This window comes from Molothrus ater, chromosome 12, assembly GCF_012460135.2.
Source record: "Molothrus ater isolate BHLD 08-10-18 breed brown headed cowbird chromosome 12, BPBGC_Mater_1.1, whole genome shotgun sequence".
Taxonomy (NCBI): domain Eukaryota; kingdom Metazoa; phylum Chordata; class Aves; order Passeriformes; family Icteridae; genus Molothrus; species Molothrus ater.
In genome coordinates, this window is record NC_050489.2 from 16,738,532 (window position 1) to 16,765,799 (window position 27,268).

General features: G+C 42.4%; 1 protein-coding gene across 1 annotated transcript in view; it reads left to right on the forward strand.

Annotated features, from left to right (window-relative positions):
• Positions 1 to 18,239: 18,239 nt before the first annotated feature.
• The window catches only part of PLCG2 (phospholipase C gamma 2), a 55,678-nt gene continuing 46,649 nt past the window's right edge, over positions 18,240 to 27,268 (forward strand). Inside the window, exons 1-2 of the mRNA XM_036390597.2 lie at positions 18,240 to 18,295; positions 21,802 to 22,035. Of these exons, the coding sequence (XP_036246490.1) occupies positions 21,840 to 22,035 (196 nt within the window). The 5' untranslated portion in view covers positions 18,240 to 18,295; positions 21,802 to 21,839. The remainder of the gene's footprint in view (positions 18,296 to 21,801; positions 22,036 to 27,268) is intronic.

Genomic DNA, 27,268 nt, shown 5'->3' on the forward strand with positions numbered 1-27,268 from the left:
CCTGCCTCAGGGGGGGTCCCTGAGGTTGCCCAGTCCCTATGACACAGGGTAGCTCCTTGCCAGCCTGCCTGGCGTGCCCTAGTTGTGTTTCTCAGAACCCCTCCGTGTTTTCAGCTGATTTGCTTTGACATCAGCAGCCGGCAAGAAGTTCTCTGTGTCGGGGTGCGTGGGAGTGCTATGTGACACCTTAATCATGCTAAACAGGAACACACATTCAGATTTCCTCAGCATTTCAAAGAAATGTGATTTCCTTTGTGCTGCAAAGAAAGAGTCGACTTGATTGCGACTCTCTGTGGAGATCAGCTCTGGTGCCTGTGAATTAGGGTGCCAGGATCTCATTCTCTGGGAAAAAAAGGGAGATAAAACACACCAGGCTTTTGAGCTGCAACTATTAGGTTTGAGTTTCTTGCTAGTAACTGGGGTTAATTTTGAGGAGACCTGTTTAATTTGATTGGCCAATGTATCAAGAAATCAGATTTTGTTAAAAAATTAAAATTTGCATACAGTCAAAGTATCATATCATACTGAAATATATATACTGAAATATCAGACTGAATCCCAATTTGGAAACAGTTATTAGTCGTTCAGCACAGACATGGGAAACTAATGCAAAGTCCAAATGAGTGATTCACTTGTTAACTTATTTCTCCTCTCTGTATGAGTGACAAATACTTAAAATCTCAGCGAAGACTCAACTAGGGATGAATATAAATGAGTACAGATATAAGTGAGCATTTGCTGACCCAGATGAAATGAAATAATGGTAGGGAGGAATCATGAGACACCTGCTAGCACAGGGCCCAGTGAAGAGTGATGGTGGTGTAGGGTGGGATTTCATAGCTGGTGTTATTTGTGCTATGGAGCAAGGCCATTGGGAAAGCTAAGATGTGCTGGTGTGTACATTCTGCTGACAGCCTCACTTGCTCAGCTTTGCTCATCTGGATGCACAGGACTGCTAGGATGCTCAACTTGAAAATGCTTTTCATTTTTTCTATTTAGGAGATAACCTTAAAAACAGTACATTTGGTAAACTACCAATCACACTAATAAGCAAAACTCCTGTTGGATCTGATAAATGAATTTGAATGATTATGCTCAATTTAGCAAAGCACTGTGCTCCTGCTGGATATGTTCCCAAAGCATGGGACTGAAATGTACTGCCCAGGAGCCCCTGTCAGGGGCACTGAGGTTTGCCATGGCATTCACCACATGCGTGGTAATCGTTGCTACCCAAATGTTTCAGTTTTCAGCACCAAATTAACTGTTGCCTAACCCTATTCACATAGCGTGCAAAAAAAAGTAGGTCACTCAAGGCAGCAGGTATTGCTGGGCTTGGAAATCCACTTCTGCATGTTCACAGTTCAGCAGCTCCTCTAGAGGAGGGATCACATCTGCTGTCACCAGGCTCCTACGGAGCTGCTGCCTCAAAAGAGCAGTGACGCGCATTCCTCTCCCCAGTGTAATGTGAGGGTGCTTTTCCTTTCACAGGTGGGCTGCTCTGAGACAGGCAATGTCCCCTCCCATCTTCAGTGGCAATGATCTTCCTGTTGTAATTGAGAGCTAATAATAATCTTCTCCCCTTGCTCTCTGAATCGGGGTCTGGATTTCTGGTCTCACAATGAATTTCTCTTGCCATGCCTTGGTCTCCTGTTCCTCTGTGATGTTGCAAAAGCCAGGAGCTGCTCAGGATCAGGATAAGCCCTGCTCCCTGTGGCTGCCAAGGGCTGCTGGGCTGCACGGTGGTGTCCCCGTGGAGGTGGCCCAGGAGCTGGCTGCTGGTGGAGCAGCCCTGCCCTGGAAAACAGGACAGAACAGAGTGGCAGAAGCAGGGTGGGCTTGTCCTGTGAACCTCTAAAGAGGAGTTCAGCACTGGATTGACAACACTGGATATTTGTCCAAAATGATCTGCTCTTTCCCACGGTGCTCAGGCATTCTCCTCAGGGGGATTAAGGCAGTTTGCATGATCAGTTCTTGGCACCCAACCCTTAATAGTTTGTGTTCTGAATCCTGCCTGCTGGCCTGGGGTTACCTGCCCTGGTCATCTGCAAGAAAGCAGACCCAGGCAGAAGCTCACTGCATTGACACACAGTCCCACACCCAAAGAGGTTTCTCTCACCTCATGCTCTTGCTGTATTTAAGTCTCCACATTTTGTGCCTGGCTGCTGGCCTGGCTGGGTGGAGGCAGACCTGTGATGGCACTTGGAAAAACCAAAGGGTTCTTAGTCCCTCAGTTAAAACACATCCACTTGCAGCGTGGCACGGGCTGGAAGGCAGCCACTGCTCCTTCTCCCTGGGTGGAGCAAGGGGCTCTCCCCCATCCATTTGTCAAATCAATGTTGTTTTAGAGCTGGGGTTAAGCAGTCACATGGAATTACCTGTGTAAAAACACAGTGCAGGGAATGTTAGCTAAGCTTCACTTAGATCACTGCAGATGTGTTATTTTGGGACACATTCATACTATGCAGTCCTTATTCAGACGAAACTGCAATTGACGTAATTTTTTCCATAATGTTGCTTTTATTTGAAATCATATCTATACATCTTGTACAAATCAAACTAATAATAAGCATTTCCATGTCAGACTCTACTTATGGATTCATTTTGGAATTTAGTTTATAGACATGATTTGACTTCAGTGGGATTTATGTCCCTAAAAGGACTGCAGCAACAGGGGACAAATGCTAGAAAGTGGCTTTTTGTCTATAATTCAACATATTTGTTTGTGGAACCCTGAACAGTGTTCTAATCTTCCATCTGAAAACTGCCTTGTCACCTCTTGATTTACAGTATTTTCCTTTCCCTTGCCTCTCTACGACTCAGTATTTCTTACAAGGCAGATATTGTCAAATCTCTTTCTTGAAACATATAATAACCACCTTTTGTATTGAACAGGCATATAAATTACTCAGCTTATATGACAGAACAGAAAATAAAGAGTTGAGTATCTGGCAGAGATGCTGAAGAGTGATGCTATTATAACCTTACTGTGAAAGATTTGCCAGCAGAAAGTTACATATCCATGAGGTAATCAATGACAATATTCCCTTTATTACAGCAAATACCAGAAAAGATTATTGTAGGATAGATTTCCAGATAAATCACTACTCTCTTATTGGGATGTTCAGTAGCCATTCTTGTGTAGCACAGATGGGATTCAGAGCTTAAACAGACCCCAGGCAATGAAAGCCACATGATCACAGGGGTTTCCTATCAGTGTTACAGATGTATTATTCAGATCTTCTTGGGGATTTTCCCAAGATGTTTGTTTTTCAGTGGGAAAAAGTGTTCCTGCAGAATTAATGTCTCACAGATTTTCAAATTTTCCTTCATGAAAATTACACCAGGAATGGAACAGCTATTTCAATGTGGAATGATCCAGATGAAACCAAATCACAGTGCTTGGCTTGGAGCAGTTTCAAACAACCACCCATCCTTGCCCGAGCTGCTGACAGACCTATGGGATTTGTGTTTGGATGCTTTGTCCCTCCAGTTCCTGCTAACAGGCTCGGCTCATCATCTGGCTGAAGAAGGGCATCCACCCTGGCAGCCACCATGTCCCTGGGCAAAGAGGTGCAAGGAAGCAGAATGTACCCTTGTAGAAAAAGCTGAAGATTTTGGTTGACAGGGGAAAAGATTATAGGGTCGAGAGGCAGCTTAGAGAAAAGCATCTGTATCAGCCTCTGCATGCCCTGCCTGTGACTCAAACTGCTCAGCCCTCTTTAAGCCTCTGAACCGAGCAAGGGTAATCAGGACAGCCCAACACGGACACGGAGGAGAAGCCCAAAGCATTGTCTCACCAGCTCTGTCCTTGCTGCCTGACTGTGTCCCCATTACCCAGGGCACGGTGGGAATGGCCAGCCCTCCCCTAAACATCACCTGCAGCACCCGATCAATAACGAGCAGCATTACCGTCAGCGCTTTCTGCTTGATTTATCGCTGCTTGGAAACATCAGCTGACTTTGGATGGAGCCTTAGGATCAACCCGGCTGAAGTGGAAGAATAAAGAGCTAAAAGCCCTTGGTCGCTGTTTATTCGCGGCTGGGATTTGGTGCACGGCTCCATCTCTTGGCGACTGCACGATAGCGCTGGGGTTTGGCCCTGCAGGGTGGGAATGGCAGCGTTTCCTCCGCTGTCACCAAATCAAACAGACTTTGATTCGGAAATCCGAGTCAGGTGCAGCCGCAGTCTCGGTGTTGAGCTTTTTCTGCTTAAGGGGTGAAAGCTGCTCACAGGCTTTGGCTGCTCTGTATCCTTTCCCCTGTCTGCGCTGTAGGTGGGTGAGTATCCTGGAATCAGCTTGGAAAAGCCCTCTAAGATCCTCGAGTCCAAACATCAGCCCAGCACTGCCAAACCCACCACTGCAGCACGTCCCCAGGAGCCGCATCTGCACGTCTTGTAAATCCCTCTAGGGATGGTGACTCCATCGCAAAAGTTTAAAAGTGTTATCATCTCGAGAGAGACTTATTTAACAGTCTGATTCTCAGGACACAGGTTCCTCTCGGGCTCCGCATCCCGTGGGATGTCCGGGACGGATGGCAGGAGTCCCTGTGGTTGCAGGCGGAGCGGCCGGGACACTCGGGGGCCGCTCCCGCCGTGTCCCCGCAGAGCCCGCACACGCTCCCGTCCCGCAATCTCTGCTGCCCTCGCACGGCGCGTCTAGGAAAGGAAACGAGGCGGCTTTGAGCGCATTCGGCTTTGAAGAGGACGTGTACCGTCAGTGACCGCCACTGCGGGCTCGCAGGCAGTTTGGTCACGACCCTTTCCGCGGTAATTACACTGAAAATTGATCGTCGCTGGACTTTGTCACGTTCAAAGCCGTGTTCAATAATAAACCTGAGCTTCTCTAGGAACGGTCTTGAAATACAGACCTAACAAGCCAAGCCATCAACCTGCATGTGTCCAGGCAGGGAGTCCTTGTCTGCTCTTTGGTAAGTGGTTTCTTTCTTTATAATGTCATTTTGTTCTTCACTAATGCTCTCCATCCAAGGTTATCAGGAAGCTAATCAGCTAGACTTCCTAAGAACAAATCATTACCTGGCAAAATACTACTCATCCTGAAGACTAAACACAGCCTCGAGCCCTGCCTTGAATAGGTATTAAAGAAGGCTGTTCCAATCTGATGGTAAGAATTAAAATTTCTTTTGCATTAGGGTTTTCCTACTGCTGTTACTAGTAATAATTGTATTTTATAAAAGTATCAAATGATCGCTCTGTCAAGAAAGTCTGAATAGACTCTGCTTCTCAGCTCTGAGAAACTCTGGTGCTCTGAGTTTCTCATACTCAGTACCATTTCTAGCTATAAATTTGTACACCTTTGCTTTCATTTTCTTTAAGCTTAATTTTAATACAAGACTGTTCTTACTGTTGACTCCCAGTGGGTAAATCCCATGGTGATATCTGCAGTGTTTTGCACACCTGTGTGCCTGCTCTTGTGGCAGTTACCCAACCCCAAGTAAGCTCGTTGTACAAGGGACAGTAACTACAGCATGCAAAGGACTGAACGTGCTGTCCCCTGGGATGTGTGCCATATGCAAATATGGGTCACAGGGGCAAGAGCAGATTTGAGAAGATAAGCTGCTAAACTGGCCTGTCTCTGGGAGAAAGTGAGGCTGGCAGACTGAAATGGCTGAGCTAACAGCTAAACTGATCTTTAATCCATCTTTGCTGTAAACTATCTAGAAACCAGGCACTAAGTAGCCTGTATGGATGAGGTAAATTATAAAACCTGAGAAAAATAATTGGAAAACTGGGAAAGTAATAATTTTGAAACATCAAAACTACTGGAATTGTATAATTGTATCCAGTGCAAGCCATATGGCTGTTGGTGTGTGTGGAGGTGACTTTGCTGATGCAGTTAGATTTAGTTGCTCACTTATGAGTCCCCTTTGAAAGAGACCAGTTGAAAAGACCCAGTGGGTGTGTAGCATGAAGAGGCACTTGGGAGCCAAGCCAGAAACTTGTACAATTTCACTGAGCAACATTTCTCCTAAATGAATCCTGAGCAGAAAGTCTGCTAGTACTGGATGTGGGCAGTGAGTGGCATCATGGTATCACAGAAGAAGCAGCAGAGCAACAAACTAAGAGGATTAGACACAGCAGAGGAACAGATAAGAGGCTGAGGAGGGGTAATTTTCAGGATGGGGATCCTACCTGTGTTTAGTGCTCTGTTCATATGCCCACACATGATGAGTTTTATACACTGCAGCTTATGGAAATTAGTACCATTGAGCAGTGAATCTTGTGCTGCTCCTTCATCTCTGCCCTGCAGCTCCCTGCAGGAAAGCAGGCATCTCTCTCCCTGTGGACTGATGTGCCTTCTGCAGGGCTTGTAGAAATGCAGTGCACAAGGTCCTAGTGAAGGAAACACCTGGTACGTTTGGACTCACTGAACCATCACTAGTTTGTCGTTAAAAGGGAGGATGGCATAAATGGTCCTAGAAGAATGCACACAAACCCTGGTATGAATAACGAAGCAGTGCCAGAGTAGCATGGATGATGGGAAAGGAGAATTTTAGGAATCTGAACCATGCAAAGATGCTTGCTGGTGTTCCTGGATCACTGGCTTGAAACCACAGCAGCCAGGAGCTCCTGGAAGGTTTGCTGAGGGCTTCAGCCGGGAGGAATGGAATTGGAACTGGAGCAAGTTCCTGACTGAGACTCACAGTTCACACACCACAGCCTTCTAGCTTGTGGAAGTGCAGTAGAAGAGATATATAAATGTAATGTGATATATATAAATAGGAATACTACTTTGGCAGTCTCTTTCTGTGTTTTATTCTCAGTGGCAGCACCTATAAGTCATCAGTTCTGTTATGTTATCTGTAAGTACAGGATAGGGCCAGTATTGTTTTAAAATTCAGTTTATCCTGCTAATTCCAAACCTCAGTGCTGTAATATTGACTTTCTTTTTATTATATAATCCTTTGCCTTTGGGAAAGGAGTATAGAAGGTGTTAAAGTTGTCATCAACAACTAATGCTATAAAATATATTTATTTTTTACCAACATGATTGTATCATATTGTAGCTGAAAAAATAGAGATATGAATAAATATGGTTGGCATATTGGCCTCAGAATTACAAATTGTTTTTTCAGTGCTACACTCATGATGATTTAGTTTTTAAGTATGGCAAGATAACTTCTGATAGCACAGATTCCATCTGGACTAAAACAATAGCAATGTTAGTTGTAATAATGCTGCATTGGTGGTGGAGCCTTGTTGATAAATAGTGTACCACAAATACTGCATCCCAAATAGTGCATCACAAACACTGCCACCTGATCCAAAATCCCAGCAAAGTGTTCTCCTGTCCATTTTGCAGCTGGGGAAGGTGAGGCACAGAGTGACTTGCCTGAGGTCCCCAAGGAGCAGCTGCAGGGCTGGGGAGAGCAGAGTGTGGCTGTGATCCCAGCAGGAACTGTGTCCTGCCATGCAAACCCCGGGCTCTGCAGAGCAGCTGCTCCCAGGCAGGGGCTCTGGGGAAGGATTGGGAAGCTCCCATTGCAATGAAATGTTCTGATCCCTTGAGAAAGGCTCAGTGTTTTGGAGTGCTGCTGCTCTCTCGGGATGTCTGTGCAGTGCTTTCTGCAGAAAGTTGTCCCTGTCCCCTTTGTGACATCAACCTCCCTCATATTTGCAGTCCAAACAACCTGAGTGCAAATGAGGAAGGAAAACAAGCAGCCAGCTGCTTTCCATTGAGTTCATGGGTTTCTCCTGGATACTTTGCAAGAGTTTTGTTTAGCCCAGCTCGGTTTCTGCCCGCAGTGATGTGAACAAGCAGAGGAGCCAGGACTGCTCTGGTTGAGTGCAGGTGGCCCAGCTGTGGTCACACAACAGCAGCAGCTCAGGTGGGGGGGTTTGAGATGTGACCTGGTGCTACAAAACCGCAGCACAGCCTCGGTGATGTCCTTTGGTTTATTATTCTGCTCTTTGTTCTCAAGGGCCTTCAACAAGCCCTACAGAATAAAGAGGATCTGTTTGCTGTGTTCGGGATTTTAGGGTATCTTTTTGAACAAACTGTTGCAAATCAGCTGCTAAAAATGTGTCTGTCATTTCTTTAAAAAGGCATTTCCTGTAAAATCAGCTGGGATTGTCACTCTGCCCGGGCTCTCTTCTCATCTGCACTAACCCAGCACTTTGGAACAAGAAGTATGGCCATTTCTTCCTTGTTTTTTTTTTTTCTCAACTAAAACATATCCAGAAAGACTGCTGGTTTCCTTCAATCAGAGGGAAGACTAATTAAAAAACATATTTATTATGATGGAAGGACCAGCCTACCCCTCAAACATTCATCTTTCCTTTTAACAGTAAATATGAAAAGGAGATAGTGTTGAACCAATGTGGTGCAGGGACTCCACACACACTGAGGAGCAACTGCAGCTTTTTTTTCTCTTCAGCTGATCCAAATTTTTCTGCAGAGCCTGATTTTTGACAGAGTGATTAAAAACATTTTTGATCAAGCCTGGGGAGGCAGCAAATTTGTTCTCAGCACACACATAAATAATGCCATGATGTCTGAAGGTCTAAAAAATATCTATAAAACATATGTCAGCAAGAAATAGTATTTCCAAGGCAGCTCTGCTCTCGACTTTTCTGTTGGAATACTGAAGCAGAGATTAGTGTGAATTTTTAAATAATCATGGAAGTTTTAGAAAAACTTGTGCTTGGTGATTCTTTTCCTGTTTGCAAAATGCTTTTTTTTTTTTCTTTTAAGTGAATCATTAACAAATTTCTTACTCTATTTTTTTTTATCACATCAACTTAATATAGAGAGATATATCTTAATGTATTTTAAGTTGTTCATAGATGTCTTGGCACAACAGATTTTTCCTTTTCTCTTTGTCAACACAAGAACCAGTTCTTTGCTGGCTGGTTGGATTTTTCATTAACGAATTTCAAAACACACAGAGCTTTGCTTAATTACAGAGTCTCTATTTTCAGCTTCCTCATCAGAAGGTAGATGTAACTGTGTAACATGCAGATTGAATTCCAGGTATTTCTGCCAATTATGCTGTTCAAGGACTACTCTTGTGAGCTTCTGAGTGGTTCTGTTGCATTAATTTTCCATGCCCATTTACAGCAGTAAAGATTATCAGCTTGTTTACTGCTAATAAGTAACAACCACAAAAGGCCAAATTAAAAGCAGTTTTGTAACTTAAAGAGATATATCTCCAGCTGACCCTCTATTTTCCATTACCTTCAATAGTCATAGTCTTAATTATGCATTTGTGTTTTCAGATTTTTCTTCTCTCCATGGGCAGAGATGGCAAGAGGCAGATGAGGACAGCAGAAGCAGGGACTGCCTTTTTCCACAGCAAGTGATGGATGAAGATGTGTGTGAAACCTCAGCTTGAAACCAGTTATGCCTCAGCTCTTCTCTGGTGGGAATCAAGTTGTCTTCCTGTCCTCCTTCTGCTGTTATCTGTGCTGCAATCCAAAGGAGCACTGGTGTTGACTATTTAGCATTTCTGTAACAACTGCAGCCACAGATGCAAAGTATTCCACTTAAAGTGACATTCTTCAGAGTGAAACATGATGTTGATACCTCAGCTAGCTGTAGGTGAACTCAAAGTTTGCGTTTTTTAGCCAAAAAAAGTTTTCTTGCATGCTTTTTCTCTCTGAGAGAACCACAAAACAAAAATGCCTGTCTTTTAAATTCTCAGCCCCACACTTCCTGACTGACCCAATATGAACCACTGCTGCTCTGCACACATTATTTCCTCTCAAAATAAAAATAAAAATAGCCACAGTCTGACGATACCTTGCATTTCCATTGACCTTTTCTCTCATCTTCTGGGGGTAGCAAGCTGCTCCTGGCAAGAAGGGAGCTAAAAGCAGAGCAGGGCAGAGGTGGACATGGGGTTGGAGACATCACCTCCTCCAGCCCTGTCCTTTCTCATTCTGCTGACTGATCTCCTCCCTGACATCAAAGCACCTCACTGGTGTCCACTGTAGTAGGAGGCTGGAAATATTTTGTTATATTCTTTCTGCAGTATCAAGGATGTTCTTTTGCTGCCCTTTTTGTCTGGGAATTTTCTTAGCAAAACCTCCTGCTGCAGCACTGCTGCTATTGCGCTGCCCACTGCTAAAGACTGGCTGTTGTCATGCTGCAAAAATCATCAAAAAGCAACTTGAGCTCTTGTGTTTGCTGTGTCACTGAGGCTTTCCTGCCCCAGCAGTGGCCAAGGCCTTCTCAGCCCGCTGAAGATGTCTGTCACCAAGTCAGCAGCTCTGTGTGTTCCCTCCATCTGAGCTGCCAGACCAGGGCAAAGCTGCTGGCTGGCACTGGGAGCAGGATTTTCTTTCTTTTCCTTAGAGGTCCTATAAGGAGCCTCTTCTCCAGTAATATTTCTGCATGGCTTTTTATTTTTAGTTTTCTGTATTTTCTTTTTTGTCAAATAGTGTCGTGTTTGGTTTTGTTTTCATAAAATGTCTCAAAAATGAACTCTGTTTTGCCATATTTGAAGTCTGCTTTGATATAAATATTTGTATTGCATTTCAATCTGTCAAAATCTTATTTATTTCTAAATAGATCTATGTATTAGATTTATCTAAATAGATTTATCTATTTAGAAATATATCTAATTATAAATTCTGATTATTATTTGCATATAAATCAATTGAAAACTAGTATTATTCATCTTCAATGTATTCACTATTTTTAAAATAAAAAATGAGTGCCAATTATCAGTTGTTAACAAAGTGAACCTTCTCCTAATTTATTTCCTTCCAGGGTAACAAACCAGGAGCTCTTTTCTGGTCTAGCTTTTAAATCCTAGGTTCCATGCTTAAACCATTTTTTCCTGACAGCACATGGGTAAATACAAGCTGAATATTTGCATATATATTATAAATGCATATCTCGAAACAGATGTGAATTTTTTCAATTCTCAGGGTTTTGATTTTTTTTCTTCCTAAAGATTAAAGATATTTGACATTTTCCTAAAAGCTCAACGAGCAGAGTCCCTGAGACTCTTAGTGTTTGTAAAAAAAGTAATTTATAAACCCCTTGGATGCAGAAAAAACTTAAACAGAAAGAAAGGGCAACCCAAAAGGTTAGAAACCAGAAGGCAAATAATTTGAAATTTGCCTAAGACAATCAGAAACTGTTAGAATTGCTGATCTCAGGTGGGGGCATCGTTAACACATTGCCAGGCTATTAATGCATGATGCAAGTGAGTGTGAAAAGGGCTCAGCCCATGCCGGGGCTGTAAGAGGAGAGAGTCCTGCTGGCTGGGAGGGACATAGTTCAGATTTAGTGTTACACTTCTTTCTTAGAACTTTTTTTGCTTTTATTTTTTCCCCTGCTAGCAGCAGCCATAACAAAACCCGTCCTTGCAAAGAAGTGAGTGTCATCAAAGGCGACAACTTTTTTCTTTCTTTTAAATTTTAAATTAGCTAAAAGGCCCAGGCTGTTGAAAACTTGATTAGAGATTTTGTATGCTTAAGGGGTCTTAACAGTGTGATTTTACCCAGGTGGAGTCAGAGTACAAAGCAGAAGAAACCTCCGTTTGACACTGCCTCGCTAATCTCAGCAGTGTATCACTCATTATTCTGCACGGGATTGAAGGTAAGCTCTGTATTGCTGCCTTTGAGGCTCAGCAGGGCAGTTATCCTTTGCAAAAATGGGGTTAAATAATTCCCCATGTGTGGCACAAAGGTTCTGGAGAGAACACAGTTGGGTTTAAATTACCTGGCAGAGCCTTCAGTGTTCCAGCCTTTGTCTTCTCTCCTGAAAATATTCTGTAGTTTAGTTCCAGGATAAAAGGACTTTCTTGATCATAAAGGAAATTTAAAAAGCTTTTTTTTTTTTTTTTGAAAGAGAGGGTGGTATTTGAAAATTACTAGTCCAGTCTAAGGAGAAAAGAGGAAACAATTTTTGTATGTGTGTATGACATTTTTACAATCATTGCAAGCACACACAAGTCTTGGATGCTCAGCTGAAGTTAACCAAGATATTTTTAATTGGAGATCAGGCCAGATAAGCACTTTTAAATTCACTTTGCTAGGCTCTTTATTCTAGACATTGTCTCCTGTTAAATGAAGAGCATATTAGAAATTTTCTATGGAAAGAAAGTTGGTTGTTTTTTGTTGGTTTTTTCTCTGTAGAATTCAAATCTTGTGTCTATTTTTACAGCATCTCAGAGAGTGTCAAAGTTCAGATTTTCAGTCAAATGTTAACGATCGAGAGGTGTTGTAGCTAGTGTTTACAAACATTGTGTAGTTTCTGATTTTTGCACAAATATAATCTGTTTGGAGATGTGAAAGGATTATTTTTTAATATAATAAGTGAAACAATAGGATTCTACCTATATTTATTTTTATACACCCACACACATATGTATTTGAGATCAGGAGCCATATGGGGTTGTTGATATCTACCTGCATTACTGAAAAATGGTCCTTTGCTCTTCTAAACTGAGGCTCTTCTGAAGCTACAAAGGTAAATTTGCTCCCCAGGATACTCAGAAGTCTCTTAGCAAAAATCATGATTGTAGATCACCCCACACCAGCTCCCACCTTGATCTGTTGGCAAACAGGATCTCTAACACTGCATGCTGAAAAGATGCTTATCACAAAAAGTGGAACAGAAGGTTTTGACCCTTTAACATGACTCACTCAGTTATGACTACAGTGCAGAAAGATAACAGCAGTTGCAGGAGTGATTTGCATTCCATACAAATGTGCTGATCCTGGAGATATAACCAGATGGATGCTTTTCCAAGGCACAGGCATCTGGAAGGCGTATCCCTGTAGAGCATCTCTCATTCTATCCCTGTTCAGAAATTATCACTCAAGGATATCATTAATTTTTCAATCATATTTTGATTTCAGTGACATTTTGACACATATTTTTACATGACTACATGCTTATCTGCATTAGGACCAGCCTGCTCTCACCATCCCCAGAGAATTCTTGTGCTTTGATTAACTGAGGGCTCTTCTAAACTTTTCTGATGTAGCATGTGTCAGATTAAAGCTGATCTATGCATGAGTGAGCACAGATGCGAGGAACTTCTCCTCCCTTCCTGTGTGCCCTGAGGGAAGGCCTTGCACAATAATAAATCCCTGCAATCAGCCATGTAGAAAGTAGAGAAAGACCTGGCCGATGTCTGTTTTATGATCCCAGAAAAGCTTCCACCAGCAGTAGCAAGATCAGTGTTAGAGGAGTTCAGCAGAATGGGAGGAAAAAGGAAAATGACCGTGGAGAGAAGCCTTGGTGGTGCTCTGCTCACACTGAGCTCCCCCTGGGGACTCAGAGCTCAGAGCAGCGGCTGAAGGCTGAGTTCAGCCCTGCTCCCTGTGCCCAGCCTGCCTGAAGATCCCTTTCCCAAACCTCTCCAGGCTCACAGGGATGATGAGTGAGAGCAGCAGGCTGAAGCAGATGGTAACAGAGCCTTTTCTCTCCTCAGCTCACCCGTGGTGCTACTCTGCAGTGGGAGAGAAATGAAAGGCTGAAAGTTACTTAGGGGGGGAGAGCTGGACTGTTTCTTGCTGAGTTACAACTCGCTTAATTCAAAACTATTGTCAAATGCTGTTTTTTCCCAATCCTTCCCACTCAAAAGCACATTATTTTTGTAAAATATTTTAATGTAATTGGCTTAAAAAGCACAGAGAAAATTTTCTCTGGTTCCCTGCAGAGTCTTCTGCAGTTTTCCTTTTTTACTGAGGCCTTGTAACATTGGTATCAACTCACTGTTGATATTAGTGGTAATGAGCTGCTGGCATTTTATTACTGTGGATGTAGTGACTGTAATATTTAACTCTTCATCCGAAGTTGGAATTGCAGGCCCTTTAAACATACTGGTGTTTTCTGTGGTCAAAGCTGGCTCAAGATGCTGAGTAAATAACTTGTTAGTGTGTGTCTAAAAAAATGCACTTTGAGGCTTATTTCAAATATTTTCACATGTATTTTTTAAAAGGTTTTTATTGAGCATCCCAAACCACACAACAGTGTTTTCACTTGACTGAAACTTTTGAAAGTATAATTCTGATAAACGAAAAGGTTTCTCCTGGCACAAGGAGCTTTGCTATGAGGAAATGCCATTCCAAAGTCAGGACATTAGGATAAAACCTGGAAGCAATGTTCTGCCCAAGGCCTGTAACTGCTGTGAGATCTTTGGCAAACCTCCTCACCCTCTGGGCCTGATGCCTTTGAAAATATGATACAATGATTTCCATTATTTTTTTTTAAAATGTTTTGACATCTACAAATGCAAATTGTTACAGAACTTGTAAGGGACAGCACTGTACTTTGCGTATGAGGCCAGTGGGCAGCAACTCCTCAGAAGATTTTTTAAATGCAGATCTTGCAAATAACAAGAGACAGGGTGACTGAACTGAGGAGCAGCTCAACTTTTGAGGACTCAGAGAAACATTTCAGCAGGCAACAGGCCAGCCACTTACAAGTACAACCTCCCTTCCTTCATGTCAGCTTTCCTGCTAGTGACCTTAGTAGCTTACCTTAAGTCAATATTTACTTTAAATATTATGATTAAGTGACAATAATTTACTGAGATTAAAATGCAACTCTGATAAGAATTGAGCCAAGTACACACTAGAACACTTTCTACAAGAGATTCTCTTCAAGGAGCCTGAGCTCTGTTATGCTGAGAAGATGTGCTGGGGGTGCTGGACCTGTCACACTCTGTGATGGTGTTGAAGATGGATCTGTAAAATTCACTACTTGAATTGTGCTGCTACAGCTGGACATTGCTCTCAAAGGTCAGTTTCATGCTACAAAGGCCCCTTGAGCCACTAAAGATGATCAAGGCTTCCCAGAGTAGCTGAAGCTATTGCCATGAGGAGCTGGGGTGGCACAGGACTGCTCTGCTAGTGACAACAGTCACATCCTTCCCCTCTTCCCTCCAGACTGCAGCAGTTGTTGCTACCTCAGCTCTGAGTATGTGAGTTCTCTTGACAGGTTTAAAATCACCTTGAGTCCTGCAGATGAAAAGTTCATAAAGGCAAACCTTGAAAATTAAATTTTCCTTATGAAACATCTGGTTATAGTTTTGCAGCTGTAACTAGAATATCTAGCTGAGCTAACATACATCCTGCCAATGAGTGCAGAGGCTGTGGTGGTTAGTAAATCCTTTGGCTACAAAATGTCTGTAACAGTCTCTAAAATATTTGTTCCTCCTGCCTAATCACTCTTTAACATTTTTTACAACCGATGGGGTAAAGATTTTCAGCTTCTGTCTTCTGCACAAAAGCAGTTTTTTCTCTGTATCTCCTGTGAGGAAGTGGCACCGGTTTTGTGACTATTATTTATTATATCCAGGAGGCTGCCTAGCCAGTCCTGTGCTTCTCTTTCATGCCTTGCTTTATTCTTCAGGGGAAGCAATCAACACTTCATTACCAAATATAAGACAGGATTGAACTTTTCAACGCTGTAATTAAGAGAGTGTCAGCATGAACACTATAAATTCCTTTTCTGAGGGATTTATGACCAAAATGTAAAACTATACTCTAGCTGAGAAAATGCTTTTCAGATCTTATAGTATAAATTGTGATATTTTAACAATTCAAGAGGCCTTTAAAATTTTTAAGAAGGAAGTTAAACTGAAAAGAAAAAAGAATAAAGGAAGGAAGATTTTATTCTAGTGGTTAGCCTTCTTCTTTTTAAACATACAGGCTTTGCGGGGGCAGATTCTTCAACTCAGAGACCCAATTTTCCCACACCTGTCCTCAGCATATATTTTCCTCAGAGAAAAAAGCTGTACAGGCTTTTTTTTTTTCCTACAAAAAAGGACTGGAGATGTCACCTGGTGGTTATCTGTGACTATGAAATCCATAATGCTTACAGGTAATTATGTTGTCTGCCTGGAAGCTCTCACTTTTGAGGTTTGGTTGTTGGATGGCAGAGCTGCTGATTCTGATAATAACTCAAATCTGTTGGGATTGTGAGGAAGTCTGAGCACTCTTATTTTGGGTCTAGTGAATGTGCTGAGTAACAGCTGGTGTTTCTAAGAGTTACTCTTTTATTGGTTTGGTTTTAAGGCTTGCTTACTCCATCTGAGATTTTGTCACATCCAGAAATTTTCAGGATTCACTGTTATGATCCCTAATGCAGCTATGACTCTCTTCAAGATACATATTTTCTCTGGCTATATAACAACTCTTCAGCTTTAAGAGCATTTTATCAGATAAGTCTAAGGTCATGCAAGAAATGTTGGGAATGGATAGGTGTTATTTGTCCTTCCAAAACACCAGTGAGGCTCAAACACAAGTATGTCCAAAGTTGTCCTTTGCAGCAGTGTTTTAACTACTGCAGCACAGCTCTATATACCATCAAGATGAGCAGCTCTGTGCCTGTGTGGCTTCTGGGTTGTTCAAGGGTGGTTCCTGTGCTGAAGCTGTGCCATATGACTGGTGAGGAGACTGTTGGGACCTGGCCAAGTGAAGCAGAACCAGGCGGAGCTGCTGGGGCTGGTATTTGCTGAAGCTTGGATTCACTCTCTTGGGTGACTCCTGGATCTGACATTAAGTGAATACTGCCATCTCCTGCTGTAAAATGCCCAGGATCACCTGCACCCTTCAGCTCTCTGAGGTGTGAATGGATGTTTGGGTATTAGCATCTGCAGCTGGGGAAATTGGCTGCTTGGCTTTTGCTTTTTGCCACTGTTCACATAATTTCAAAGGCAGCTTCAATACAAAACATTGAAGACTTTAAAGATGAAGACTAAAAATAATGTATGGCAGAGACACCATGGTGTGATTAATAATTATTCTGCTATTCTTATTAATTTACTACCATGGCTCCTGTTAGATGTTATGTGAATTTGGAGTTATACTTTATAAATAGACTTCTGGAAAAATGTGAAAAGTCTTCACAAAATAGCAAACAGTGATAAGATTGCAATGACCATCTTTTTGTTTTGCATTTAAAATGAACCACACCTTTCCCAGGTATTGGCTTTCAGGCTTTTTTTCCTCTTGTGGTGGTATATTTTGAATGTGTTCTTCAGTTCTTTTCTGATAGGTCATACTTATTTGAAACCCTTTGGTACTTTTGAGCGTGATAAAGGCTTGTTAGTTTGTTTTTGGGAAGTTTCCCAAATTGCTCCTACAGAAAAGCTGGACACAATTGATGTTTTCTTCTCCTTTTGTGTAGCTAGGGAGTATTTTTGCTGGCATTTGGTGCAGAACCCCATTGCAAGTATAATTTTGTTTCAGTAGTTTCTGCACATATAGGGTGAAAGTATCAATTAATGTTTGATTACTGTTCAACTATTTATAATGCTGACTGAAATTATGGAAAACGTTTCTCCCTCTCAATAGAGTAGATTAGTCTGTTAAAAGACCTGTGCTTTTCACTTACTTGTGCCAGCCACCAGTATTGGAAGAAGGGGAGGTGGAGAATTATCTACATGAAACTTAAACTCCATTATAACAGCATTTGGGAATCAGCATTTGGAATACAGGACCTGTCATTGCAACATGGCACAGCCCTTGGAGAAATGGCCAAGATCTTCCCTGAAAATGCTGTGGCATCCCTAGTTTTGGTTTCTGGGCACTTATTTTGGTGTCTGCTGAACTGTTGTGACTCGTTCCCTGTGATGAGCTTGTCATCCTGCCTATGGGTGTTGGAATTTTCCTCAGATTTATCAAATTGATCTGGGGCAAGACCAATACATCAAGTTGAATGGTTGTACCAGGGCTTGACCTGCAAGCAGGATATCATCCTATTACTCTCCCAATTTTCTCAATCCCAATCTGGGAAATACTTTCAGCATTGCCACTCTGAAACTGACGTGTGATACAACTGTAGCGGATCACTTGGAGTCAAAACTTGACAAGATAATTCCAGCGGCAGTGAAGCCGTACAGCCTTTTCCTCAGCTCAACCACCCTTCCCAGACGGGCAGAACATCAGCTCCGAGCGGCGGGACAGCCCGCCCTGGCAGGGGGACACCGCGCCTCAGGGGCGGCTGTGGGCACGGGGCCCTGCGGGGACAGGGGCTCGCCTCCACAGCAGCCCCGGCACGGGGCGAGGAATCCCGAGGAATCCCGGCCTCGCTTCGGCGCTCAGGAGGACGCGGGAGGGCAGGGCCGGTGCCCCGGGGCTGAGGGCAGGGCCGGTGCCCCGGGGCTGAGGGCAGGGCCGGTGCTCCGCTGCTGAGGGCAGCCCGCGCCACGGGCGCCCGGGGTGGCCGCGGGGTCAGGTCGGATGGCGCCGCCCCTTCGCAGTGACGGCAGAAGCGGAGCCCCGAGAGGCGCAGCGGGACGGCAGCGCCGGCACTGGCACTGGCACTGCCCCGCCGCCGCACGGAGCCCCCGCCGCCGGCGCGCAGGTGAGGGCGGCCCGGCGGAGCAGCAGCAGCAGGGGTGCCCCGGGGCTGGGGCGGGGCGGCCCCGGCGGGAGGGAGGCTCTGAGGGAGGACAAGCGGGCGATGCGCGGGGTCCGTGCAGCGGAGGGTGAGGGACGGTGGTGCCAGAGCGCGGCGGGCACTTGGGCTGGGGGGGACAAGGCAGCCTGAGGGCTCCCTGAGGTGGCCCTGCCGCCCCGCACCCTGTGTCTGGCCGGGCCCCGCCGCAGCCCAGGCTGGCGGAGAAGAAGGAAGGAAAGTGTGGCAGTGCCTGACAGCAGCCCGGCCGTGCGCGGCCCTGCCCGGCTCAGGGCCCGGCTTGCCCCGGCAGGTGGGCGCCGGCTTGCGGCGGTTCCGCTCCCCTGCGCGCCCCGCCGGGCTCTGCGGGCAGCAGCTGCGTCGCAAGGACGGTGCATCGATTGTTATTAATTATTACTGCTGTGGTACTGCGCTGGTGTCAATGGTGCGGATGCATCTGGCGAGGTGATGTCCTCTATCCAAAGGCAGAGCTCCGGGCAGAGGATGCAACAAACTTATTGCAATGCCCAGAGCACATGGGAAAATTTAGAAATTCACCAGAGGCTTAGAAATTGACCAGAGACAAACTTTGGACTGCACTTCTTGGTTAACTTTCTGTGTCTGGAAAGCACCTGCTGTGTCATGTGGGTGAAATGATAACAGACTATGGATCCATCAGTGGTTCTCTGAGCTATTCTTTGCTAGCTGGTGTGTTTTTAGCTTGCCTTTTCTAGTTTTTCCTCTCTGTGTTACCACGAAGAGACTTACAGGCTTTACACCAGTCTTCTGCTAAGAAGGGTTTGTTTGTTAAAGTCTGAAGTAAAACTAAGTGGACAGGATACATTAAATAGAATTTGGATTTTTTTTTTTTTAATGTCTGTGTTGACTTGGTTACTTGCAGTGTGTCTTTTAGACTTTTTAGTCCAGATCAGTCAGTCTTTTCAATTAAAACCTATCAGAACCTGTCTTACACAAACAGTAATAAATGATCCAAGTTTTGCATATGGTACAGGGCACCTTCAAAATTTATCTCCTGTAATTCCTACAGTCAAAGGGAAAGAGTCATGTCTGTGTCTAAGCTGGAGCTTGCGGCATGTTTTGATGATTATTAACTCACTTGCTGAGTCCTGTAAGTGGTGCTGGATCTTTCCAACTGAGGCTTAAGTAACTTTTCAGCAGAAGATCAGTGATGCTTCTATTACACACAGCATCTTGTAGTTCACACTCTGCTGGGTTGGAGGCATGCAGGTAATGGGCTGATGAAGGTCATCACAGAATTCTGCTGCATGAATGGGTAGAAAGATTGTTAATTCGAGTCGTTGTGCAGTGATGGGTGTCAGGAAGGCTGAAGGGCACCTGTATTAGACAATTCCTGATGTTTGAAGGTCTTATCCAAAGACTTTGTTGGTTCTTTTACCATGGCAGCTTTCTGTGATGTTACTCTTAAAGTGGAGCAGGCAGCCAGAAGAGTCAGTTAGTTAGGTTGATAAAATATTGCAATATCCTTTCCACCTTAAGTCGAAAACTTGGCTTGTGACTTAGGAGTTAAGTTAGATTAAATCCACTGTTCTCTCTGGTTTCGGGAGAAAGAGCTCCTTTAAAAGGGGAAGTACAGTATATTATATTCAACAGAAACTGCTTAAGAAGCCACCTCTGAGAGGCAGTTCCTTTGTACTAAGGGAGTTATCTCTCAAAAACCCTACTGCATTGCCCTTCATTAAACAGCTCAATTTAGAAACTTCTTTTCTTGTTTTTTCTAAATCATACTTCATTTAACAGCTATACCTTGTACTGTAAAAGGCAGAGCTGATGTGTTTTTCTATCATCTCTTGAAAAACAATACTCATTTAAAGTTCAGTTTTTTGTTATTCAGTGTAGTGTTGCACAAATGCTTAATTCTTGTCCCAGATCATAGTTTATTTGTTTTATTATGATTATTAATGAAAAGACCAAAATGAGAAGACAGGGTTTCTATTTTTTATTAGAAAACAGACACTGTTCAAAGATTTAATTAATTGTTTATATTTCCCTCCTTTCATTTTTTATTTTAACAAATCATCGTAGCAAGATGATCATGGCTGTCTTTTTAGGTGCAGGCCTGTCATAATTTAAATGATTATCTGATTATCTTCAGGCAGTCTAAAAGGATCAGTTACATTATGACTAAAAGAAAATAATAAATTTTTGCTTACAGTACTTCAAAGTTGTTCACTCCCTCCCAGCTGTAGGATTGGGGTACATAAATTTTTTCAGTAGTATAAGGAAAGAATACTCAATCTTTTTATTAATGTAACAAGGCAATATAAAACACTAAATGATGTGTATTGTTTTGCAAACCATGGGCACTTCAAGCTCATGGTTGGCAGTGTAGAGGTAAGAAGGGACTCTTGTGGCTTCTCTGTTAACTTGCAAGAAAAAAAAAAAAGTGTTTATTGAAGTGGTAGAATTCAAAAAGGGATTGGAAAGATTGCACCGGGCAGCTTCAAAGTCAGGGAGCTGGCTCCTAAAGCAGCTGGTGACACGATGGTGAAAGGCAATTGAGTGCTGGTAATGAGAGGGAGCAGCAAAGGGCAGTCAGGAGGCAGCGCCACGGGGTGAGGGGGCGAGCGCTGGCAGAAGTCTCGAAGGGGAAGCGAGAAGTGCCACGGTCGAATTAGCCATGAACACGGAAACTGAAACTGCTTGTGATGGAGAGCAGTGGCCTGAGCAGAGAGGAAGAGAGGCAGAGGGGAGCCGTGGCTGGTGGCTGAATGCACAGAGCTGCTTCAGACCTGTCCTGCTCGGGGACTGGGGCAAGGGGCATGGCTGGGAGCTGTGTGGCAGCAGCCCCTGCGACTTGTGTGACAATGCTACTTGTTCATGGGTGACAGAGCAGCTTGCAGACCATCCTGCTGGTAAATAATCTCACTGAGGAGTAATCAGGATTGTAATTAGCTGTTTGGTGCAGTGATGTGGGAGACCATTTGTGAGATCTCCTCTGTACACATCCCCCTTTTGGCTGTTCTGTGCCGAGATGTGTCCCAAGTGTATGCACACAAATATCTGCCACCCAACATGTGGGTTAGAAAAGGCAGACTGTGTAGGAGAAACAGAGCCATGAAGTTTTAAAAGTGCAAAAACTGATGTTTAGACATTTCCAGCACTTAGTGTTTGTATTACTCATGTTTTCCCTTCAGTTCTCAAAAGGACAGTTACCTGCTTTACATTCTGATGTAGGTCTCATCTAATTCTAATAGAGTGCAAGAATTGACACAAGCTGATGCTGCTGGACCTGCCCTCTGTGAAGGCTGTTTGTACTTCCTTTCAGGATAAACCAGCAAGAGTTAATGTTGGCCATGTACCTGCCTTGCATTTGCATGGGCAGGACTCTGTGTTAGGTATCTAACTGCATAAATGTGATCTTTAAAGAAATGAAAATGCTGTTTTAAATATTGAATTTTCTCCCCTTTCTTCCTTATATTTTCTTTCTTCAGGACACTGAAGACCATAAAAGTTTAATTAAAAAGAAAAAATGCCCAGAAAGACTATAGACTATGGAGTGATGCCTGAGTACGAGAAAAGCCAGATCAAAAGGACCTTGGAATTGGGAACTGTTATGACAATATTCAGTCTTAAGAAGAGCAGCCCAGAAAGGAGGACTATTCAGGTCATAATGGAAACCAGGCAGGTAGCATGGAGCAAGACAGCTGACAAGATTGAAGGTTTCTGTGAGTATTTGCAATGTGCACCTGAATTTGGAGTTACTAATAAATTGATGTACTTGTCAGATATTAATTTAATGAGCCTTTTGTAAACATTATGAAGATTTTGGCTGAAAGAGTTTGGTAATTTGCTGAGAATATTTTGAATTGTTGTAATGTAGACGAAGAATCTTCTGCAGCTCATTATTTGGCTATCTAACACTACTTAAATATGATTAACATGCTTTTATCCTTAGCCTTGTTCTTAAAGTTTTCATCTTTGAATGTGATGGTGTTTGTGTTCTCTGAATTGACAACTGTTTTCCATCATTGTGTCTTATAAATTCAAATGAGTAATTATTCTTTACCACTACTCTCAAAAAAAAGAAAAAAAAAAGAAAGAAAGAACCAACCAAATGTCTTCAAATACAAGGAAATTAATTCACATTTTGGTATTCTTGGGCAATTTGCTGTCTCAGGATGGAAGTCATTATTTAGGATGGTTATTGCAGTATTGGAAAGTACCAATGGCTGAGGAGGATGAAGCTGTGAGACATGAGGTGGTTTCAAGGCCCTGAGTTGCTATTGTCTCTTCAGTTGATATTGGAACTGACTAAACCCATTATTTATAACGAGGTCAGGAAATAGAGGGGTAGTGTAAGGCTAGATAGGGCTGCAAAAACTAGAATAGAAGAATAAAGTGAGACTAATCCTCAGTTTTTACGAAGACAACTGATGCCAGGAAAGCTCAGCCTGGACTTTCTGTGACTTGTGCAGCTCAGGGTGGTGCAATGTAATTGCTGTGCTTGCATAGGACTATATGGTAACTTTTTTTAATTATTGTGAGCATGATTTTGCTCTACAGCTGCTAAATAGTGTTTGTCCTCAATAAAGGAATTGAATAGTTTGTCTGAAATACCAGAATCATTTATTGGTCTGTAGAGGTGTGGATTTTTAGAGGGTTTTGGGTTTTTTTGGTAAATACATGGTAAGTTAAAAATCCATTGGTCTGTAAGGTTGCAAAGACAGGCACTGAGAATTTGCATGATGTTGGGATTGTCTGAGCAGTTTCTCTTCGTGCTCTCGACTTAAAAGTATTAAATCTCTGCTACTGTTTCCATTGATTCCTGTCTCATTCCTAGTGGAGACTGGACCTGCAACTGGAAATGTGATATAGTGGAAGTAAAAGACTGATTGTCTGGGAGGATGTTTTTATAATTGGTTGTGAAAATATGGTAATATTCAGTATTCTGGGGAAAAGCAAACAGGGCTGGACACCAAATTAACAGGTATTCTGGATCATAATCTTTCATTGCCTCAGTTTCTTGTTTGACAAATGAGAGTAATTATCCTTTCTATAATGATGTGTGTGAATGCAAGTACAAGTATTGCTGGTACTGTGCCAAAAAAGACGCCCTGGCAGGGCATGTAGAATTCAGTTATGAGAGCAGAGCTTGAAGATTGTTTAGCAAATAAAGTTTGGGGTTTACACACAGAGCAATAAGATTAAAATATAGTGGAAAATGACCACTCAGTGAGGGAAGGAGACTTCTGAGTCCTCTGGCCAAACCAATCTCTGACCCTGTGTTGAAGTCTTGCTGTAGCCATTTGCACTGAGGGGACAAATTTAAAGCTGAACAGGCTGTGCATTCCAGATGATGGGGTCAACTTTTTCTGTCTTGTAATTACCTTTTATCAAAGCTTTCTGTGGCTGGTGTGTGTTTGTGTAAGAATAAATAATAAATTAATTAGTTTGCTCTGTGCATGGATTTTAATGCTTTTGAAAGAAGGTGAATATTGTAATTTGACTCTTAAACCTGGGTGATCCAGCAGGGGAATGACTTGCTTCCAGATCCAGGCTAGAACAGGGAATATTGCTCCAGATCTGTGACTTATCCAAAAGCCATCTGCCTCCACAACAATTGTAGTGCTCTAGCAGTTTTTTAAATTGAGCAACACTTCAGTGATGTGTGTAACGCTGGGAACTTTAGGTCTGGAAATATGGCCTAGTCTAAAGTACAGATATGTAAAATATTGTTTTATTGGCTTAAAAAGCAAGTAATCTGCCCCAACAAGCTGTATTTTTCAGGTATTGTTCCAGAATATGATATGAACAGTTGTTCCAACTCACCATGAACTGTATCTGGTCTACTAGAAATGAAAGTCACTGCAGTTTTAGCTTGCTGACAGTGTTTTTGCTGAAGAGGAAGGAAGTATTTTATTTAGTTAGTTAGTTATTTGTATGCTGCTGTTGCTTCTTTTGACTGAGACTCAGGCTTTCTTTTTGCTTGACAAGTGGAAAAATAATGGATTTGAAACTTGCTATTTGAGAATTGAATGGAGTAGCTTCTTGAATATGAATGTATATGCTGGTAGATTGTATTGACTTTGTGACAAATAAAATCCACGTTTTTGTTTCTTGATTTTTTTTTAAAGTGGTTTAGGGCAGAGAATTATCATCTCAAGTATTATAATATATTAATATACTTAGGCTGTACAAAATCTAATATTCATGATATCATCTTAATGGTTGAGTCAGTCCAAAAACAATTAATATTCAGTATGAGTGGGAAAGTTAAGATGGTTTCCTGTTCCATGTGTGCTATTTTAACTCAAGTTTGGCAACTGCTCTTTACAGAAGGCAGAAAACTCAATATTAGCATCTGCTATGGGTTTGTGTTTCTAAATCAGAGAGTGAGAAGAGTTCTTTAACTTTGGGACACAAAAATAGGCTGCTAATAGATAGCAAAGACTGAGTCCAGCTCCCTAACTGCCCTGTGTAGTGTTGTGAATTTTGGATGTCATAGTGCTGATTTTCTTGCTGATGGACTGTAAATGTTTGAAGAACACTCAAATTCCTTTAAGCCAGAGTTGATTATAATCATTACAATGACCTTTTCCAAGTTTGGTTAATATTGTTTTGGAAATGATTTAAGTTAAGCCTCACAATAACAAAAAGGCAGCTACTCTTATTCTGGAATAAATTGACCGGAGCAGGGGAGAGATGTAGGATTTGCTATGCTTATATAAATAATTACACAACCCCATGGGCCCAAAAGTGGCACTACTGTGTATTTTAAATTGCATTGCTCATAAAAGGCCTCTTTTGTTGAAAACCTGCCAGCATATCTGTTTAGAATAGAATGAAAGAGTTGCTAAAATTGAGGCTATTTCCTGCTCAGTGCAGGTGTGTTTCTCTGGATGAGAAACTTCAGAAAACTCTTCCTAGATCCAGGTCTTTGGTGTGGTAAGGAGTGAGGATTTACAAAGGCTAGGAAATCTGGTTTAAACAATCCTTGTCTTCACTGTGTGGTTCAGATCACACAGAGTCCAAGTACTGGAGATTTTACATTGACCTTTTGAGAGACTGGAGTTGCCATATACAAAAGGAATTTCTAACAGAAAGGAACTGGGGAGAAACCTCTGTATTTTCCCCTAAATGGAAGAACACAGGTAGGTTGTGTCCTTTAGAGAAGGATATGCTATTTCAACAGTAGATCAAGAGGCACTGTATTTCTGACTGTGCACGACATAAGTTTGAGGTGATGCTTTCACAGCCCAGTATTAAGCAGTTAAATTCCAAGGTTAGTCTCACTTGTGTACCCAGAAAGGCATTTGGGAGAATTAACTTATTTTTGCATGAGAGAAGGAAAGTTTGGTTTCCTTGTACAGAGGGATTTGATTTGCTTGTTTAATTTGTAATGGACCCTTTTCCTGCAGAAGCCAATCCCTGCATCCTGGCTGGGTAACTGGGAAACTGCCAGCATGGTCTGTTGCATGAGAGTGTGTTGCCTCCTGATGGTTCTGCTGTGTATTTTTATTGCATGTTTAACCTTTACAGCTGTCTGTGGCTCTGGATGGGTCACACACACCCAGGGATGGTTCTCCCCACCTCAGACTGTCCCAGGGGGTGTTGTGCACACTGGGACAGCCCTGACAGGCAGAGGGGAAGGGAGAGGTGGCCAAGGGAGGGCAGGGTTTGCCAGGACCCTGTGTGGCTGACACCTGGGGTTTGCTGTCTGAGAGGACAGTCCAGAGCTCCCAAATTGTGGTATAGCATTTATATGCACATAAATAAATTAAGCCCCCAAGTTAGGACATTTAAGCTTGTAGAGCAAGCAGGTGGCGAGGTGTAAATCTCTAGGAAGCTGGTCCATTATGGGTGTTCCATTCCTTCTCAGATGCAAAGTGCTTTCAGGACAATTATTAAGGGAAAGCTCTTGGTGACTAGAGTTGGATTAGTCACTGGAAAATGTGTGAGTTTCTGCATATTCTTCCAAGAATCCCTTGAGTGAAGGGATGATTCACAGCCAGGAGAATTTATACTCTCAGAAATCTGTCGTGCCATCCTTGAATGTGCAAGTGTGTGATTCTCTGTAATACAAGCATGCTCATTTCAAGGAAGATTCTATTTGAGGACAGAAGATGATTTCTCTGTTTTTGAATACCTAGGAATTTTTTTTTTTAATGTGAAGGGGTGACCTGCTTTTGTAAAATTATATAAACCATATTTAAATCCCTTATTTTTTAGAAAAGAAAGATCACCTTTTCATGTTTTTTTCATGTTCTTTATTTATTGCAAAAGATTCCATAATAAAAATATCTAGTGACAATTTAGTTGTGCAAGCTCATAACAAGAAATAGGTTTAAAGCATCAGAGGGCCATATTTAAAAAAGTTATATAATATATCAGTTGTGAAACTGCTCTTTCTGTATGCAGAGTGAGAGGTCAGGGTGTAGATAAGGTGGGAAGAGAAATGTTAGTATTAATTTATTCTGAAAACTTTCTCAGAGGATGAAGTACCTGGACTGGGAGTGGCAGAGATGCAGACATCATGTCAATGTAATTGTAGAATTATGAAGCAGGGGAATAAAGGCCATACTTAAATTGAAGCTTTTGATGCTCGTGACACACCACAGTACAACAATAGCAGCCATTTCTATTTTCAGCAGGCCAGACCTTTATTAATGCAATAGGACTGTCTTGTGTCTTTTTTCCATTTATAACAGACACCTGTGTTTGACAATGCATAACATTTATTTTAGAATTAATGTGAACTGCTCATTTCATATTGTCTCACTGCTCTAGTTTTATGTGTAATAGTATTTTCCCAGAGTTTGTAGAAAAAAAATGACCATTTAAAAATAAATTTGCCATCTCAAAGTCATTTAGCATTACCAATTTTTCATTTAAACTACAGAAAAGTGTTATCAAGTGTTAAGTTCACTCGAGATTTTCTTCCCTGCTGAAAAGGGGAGA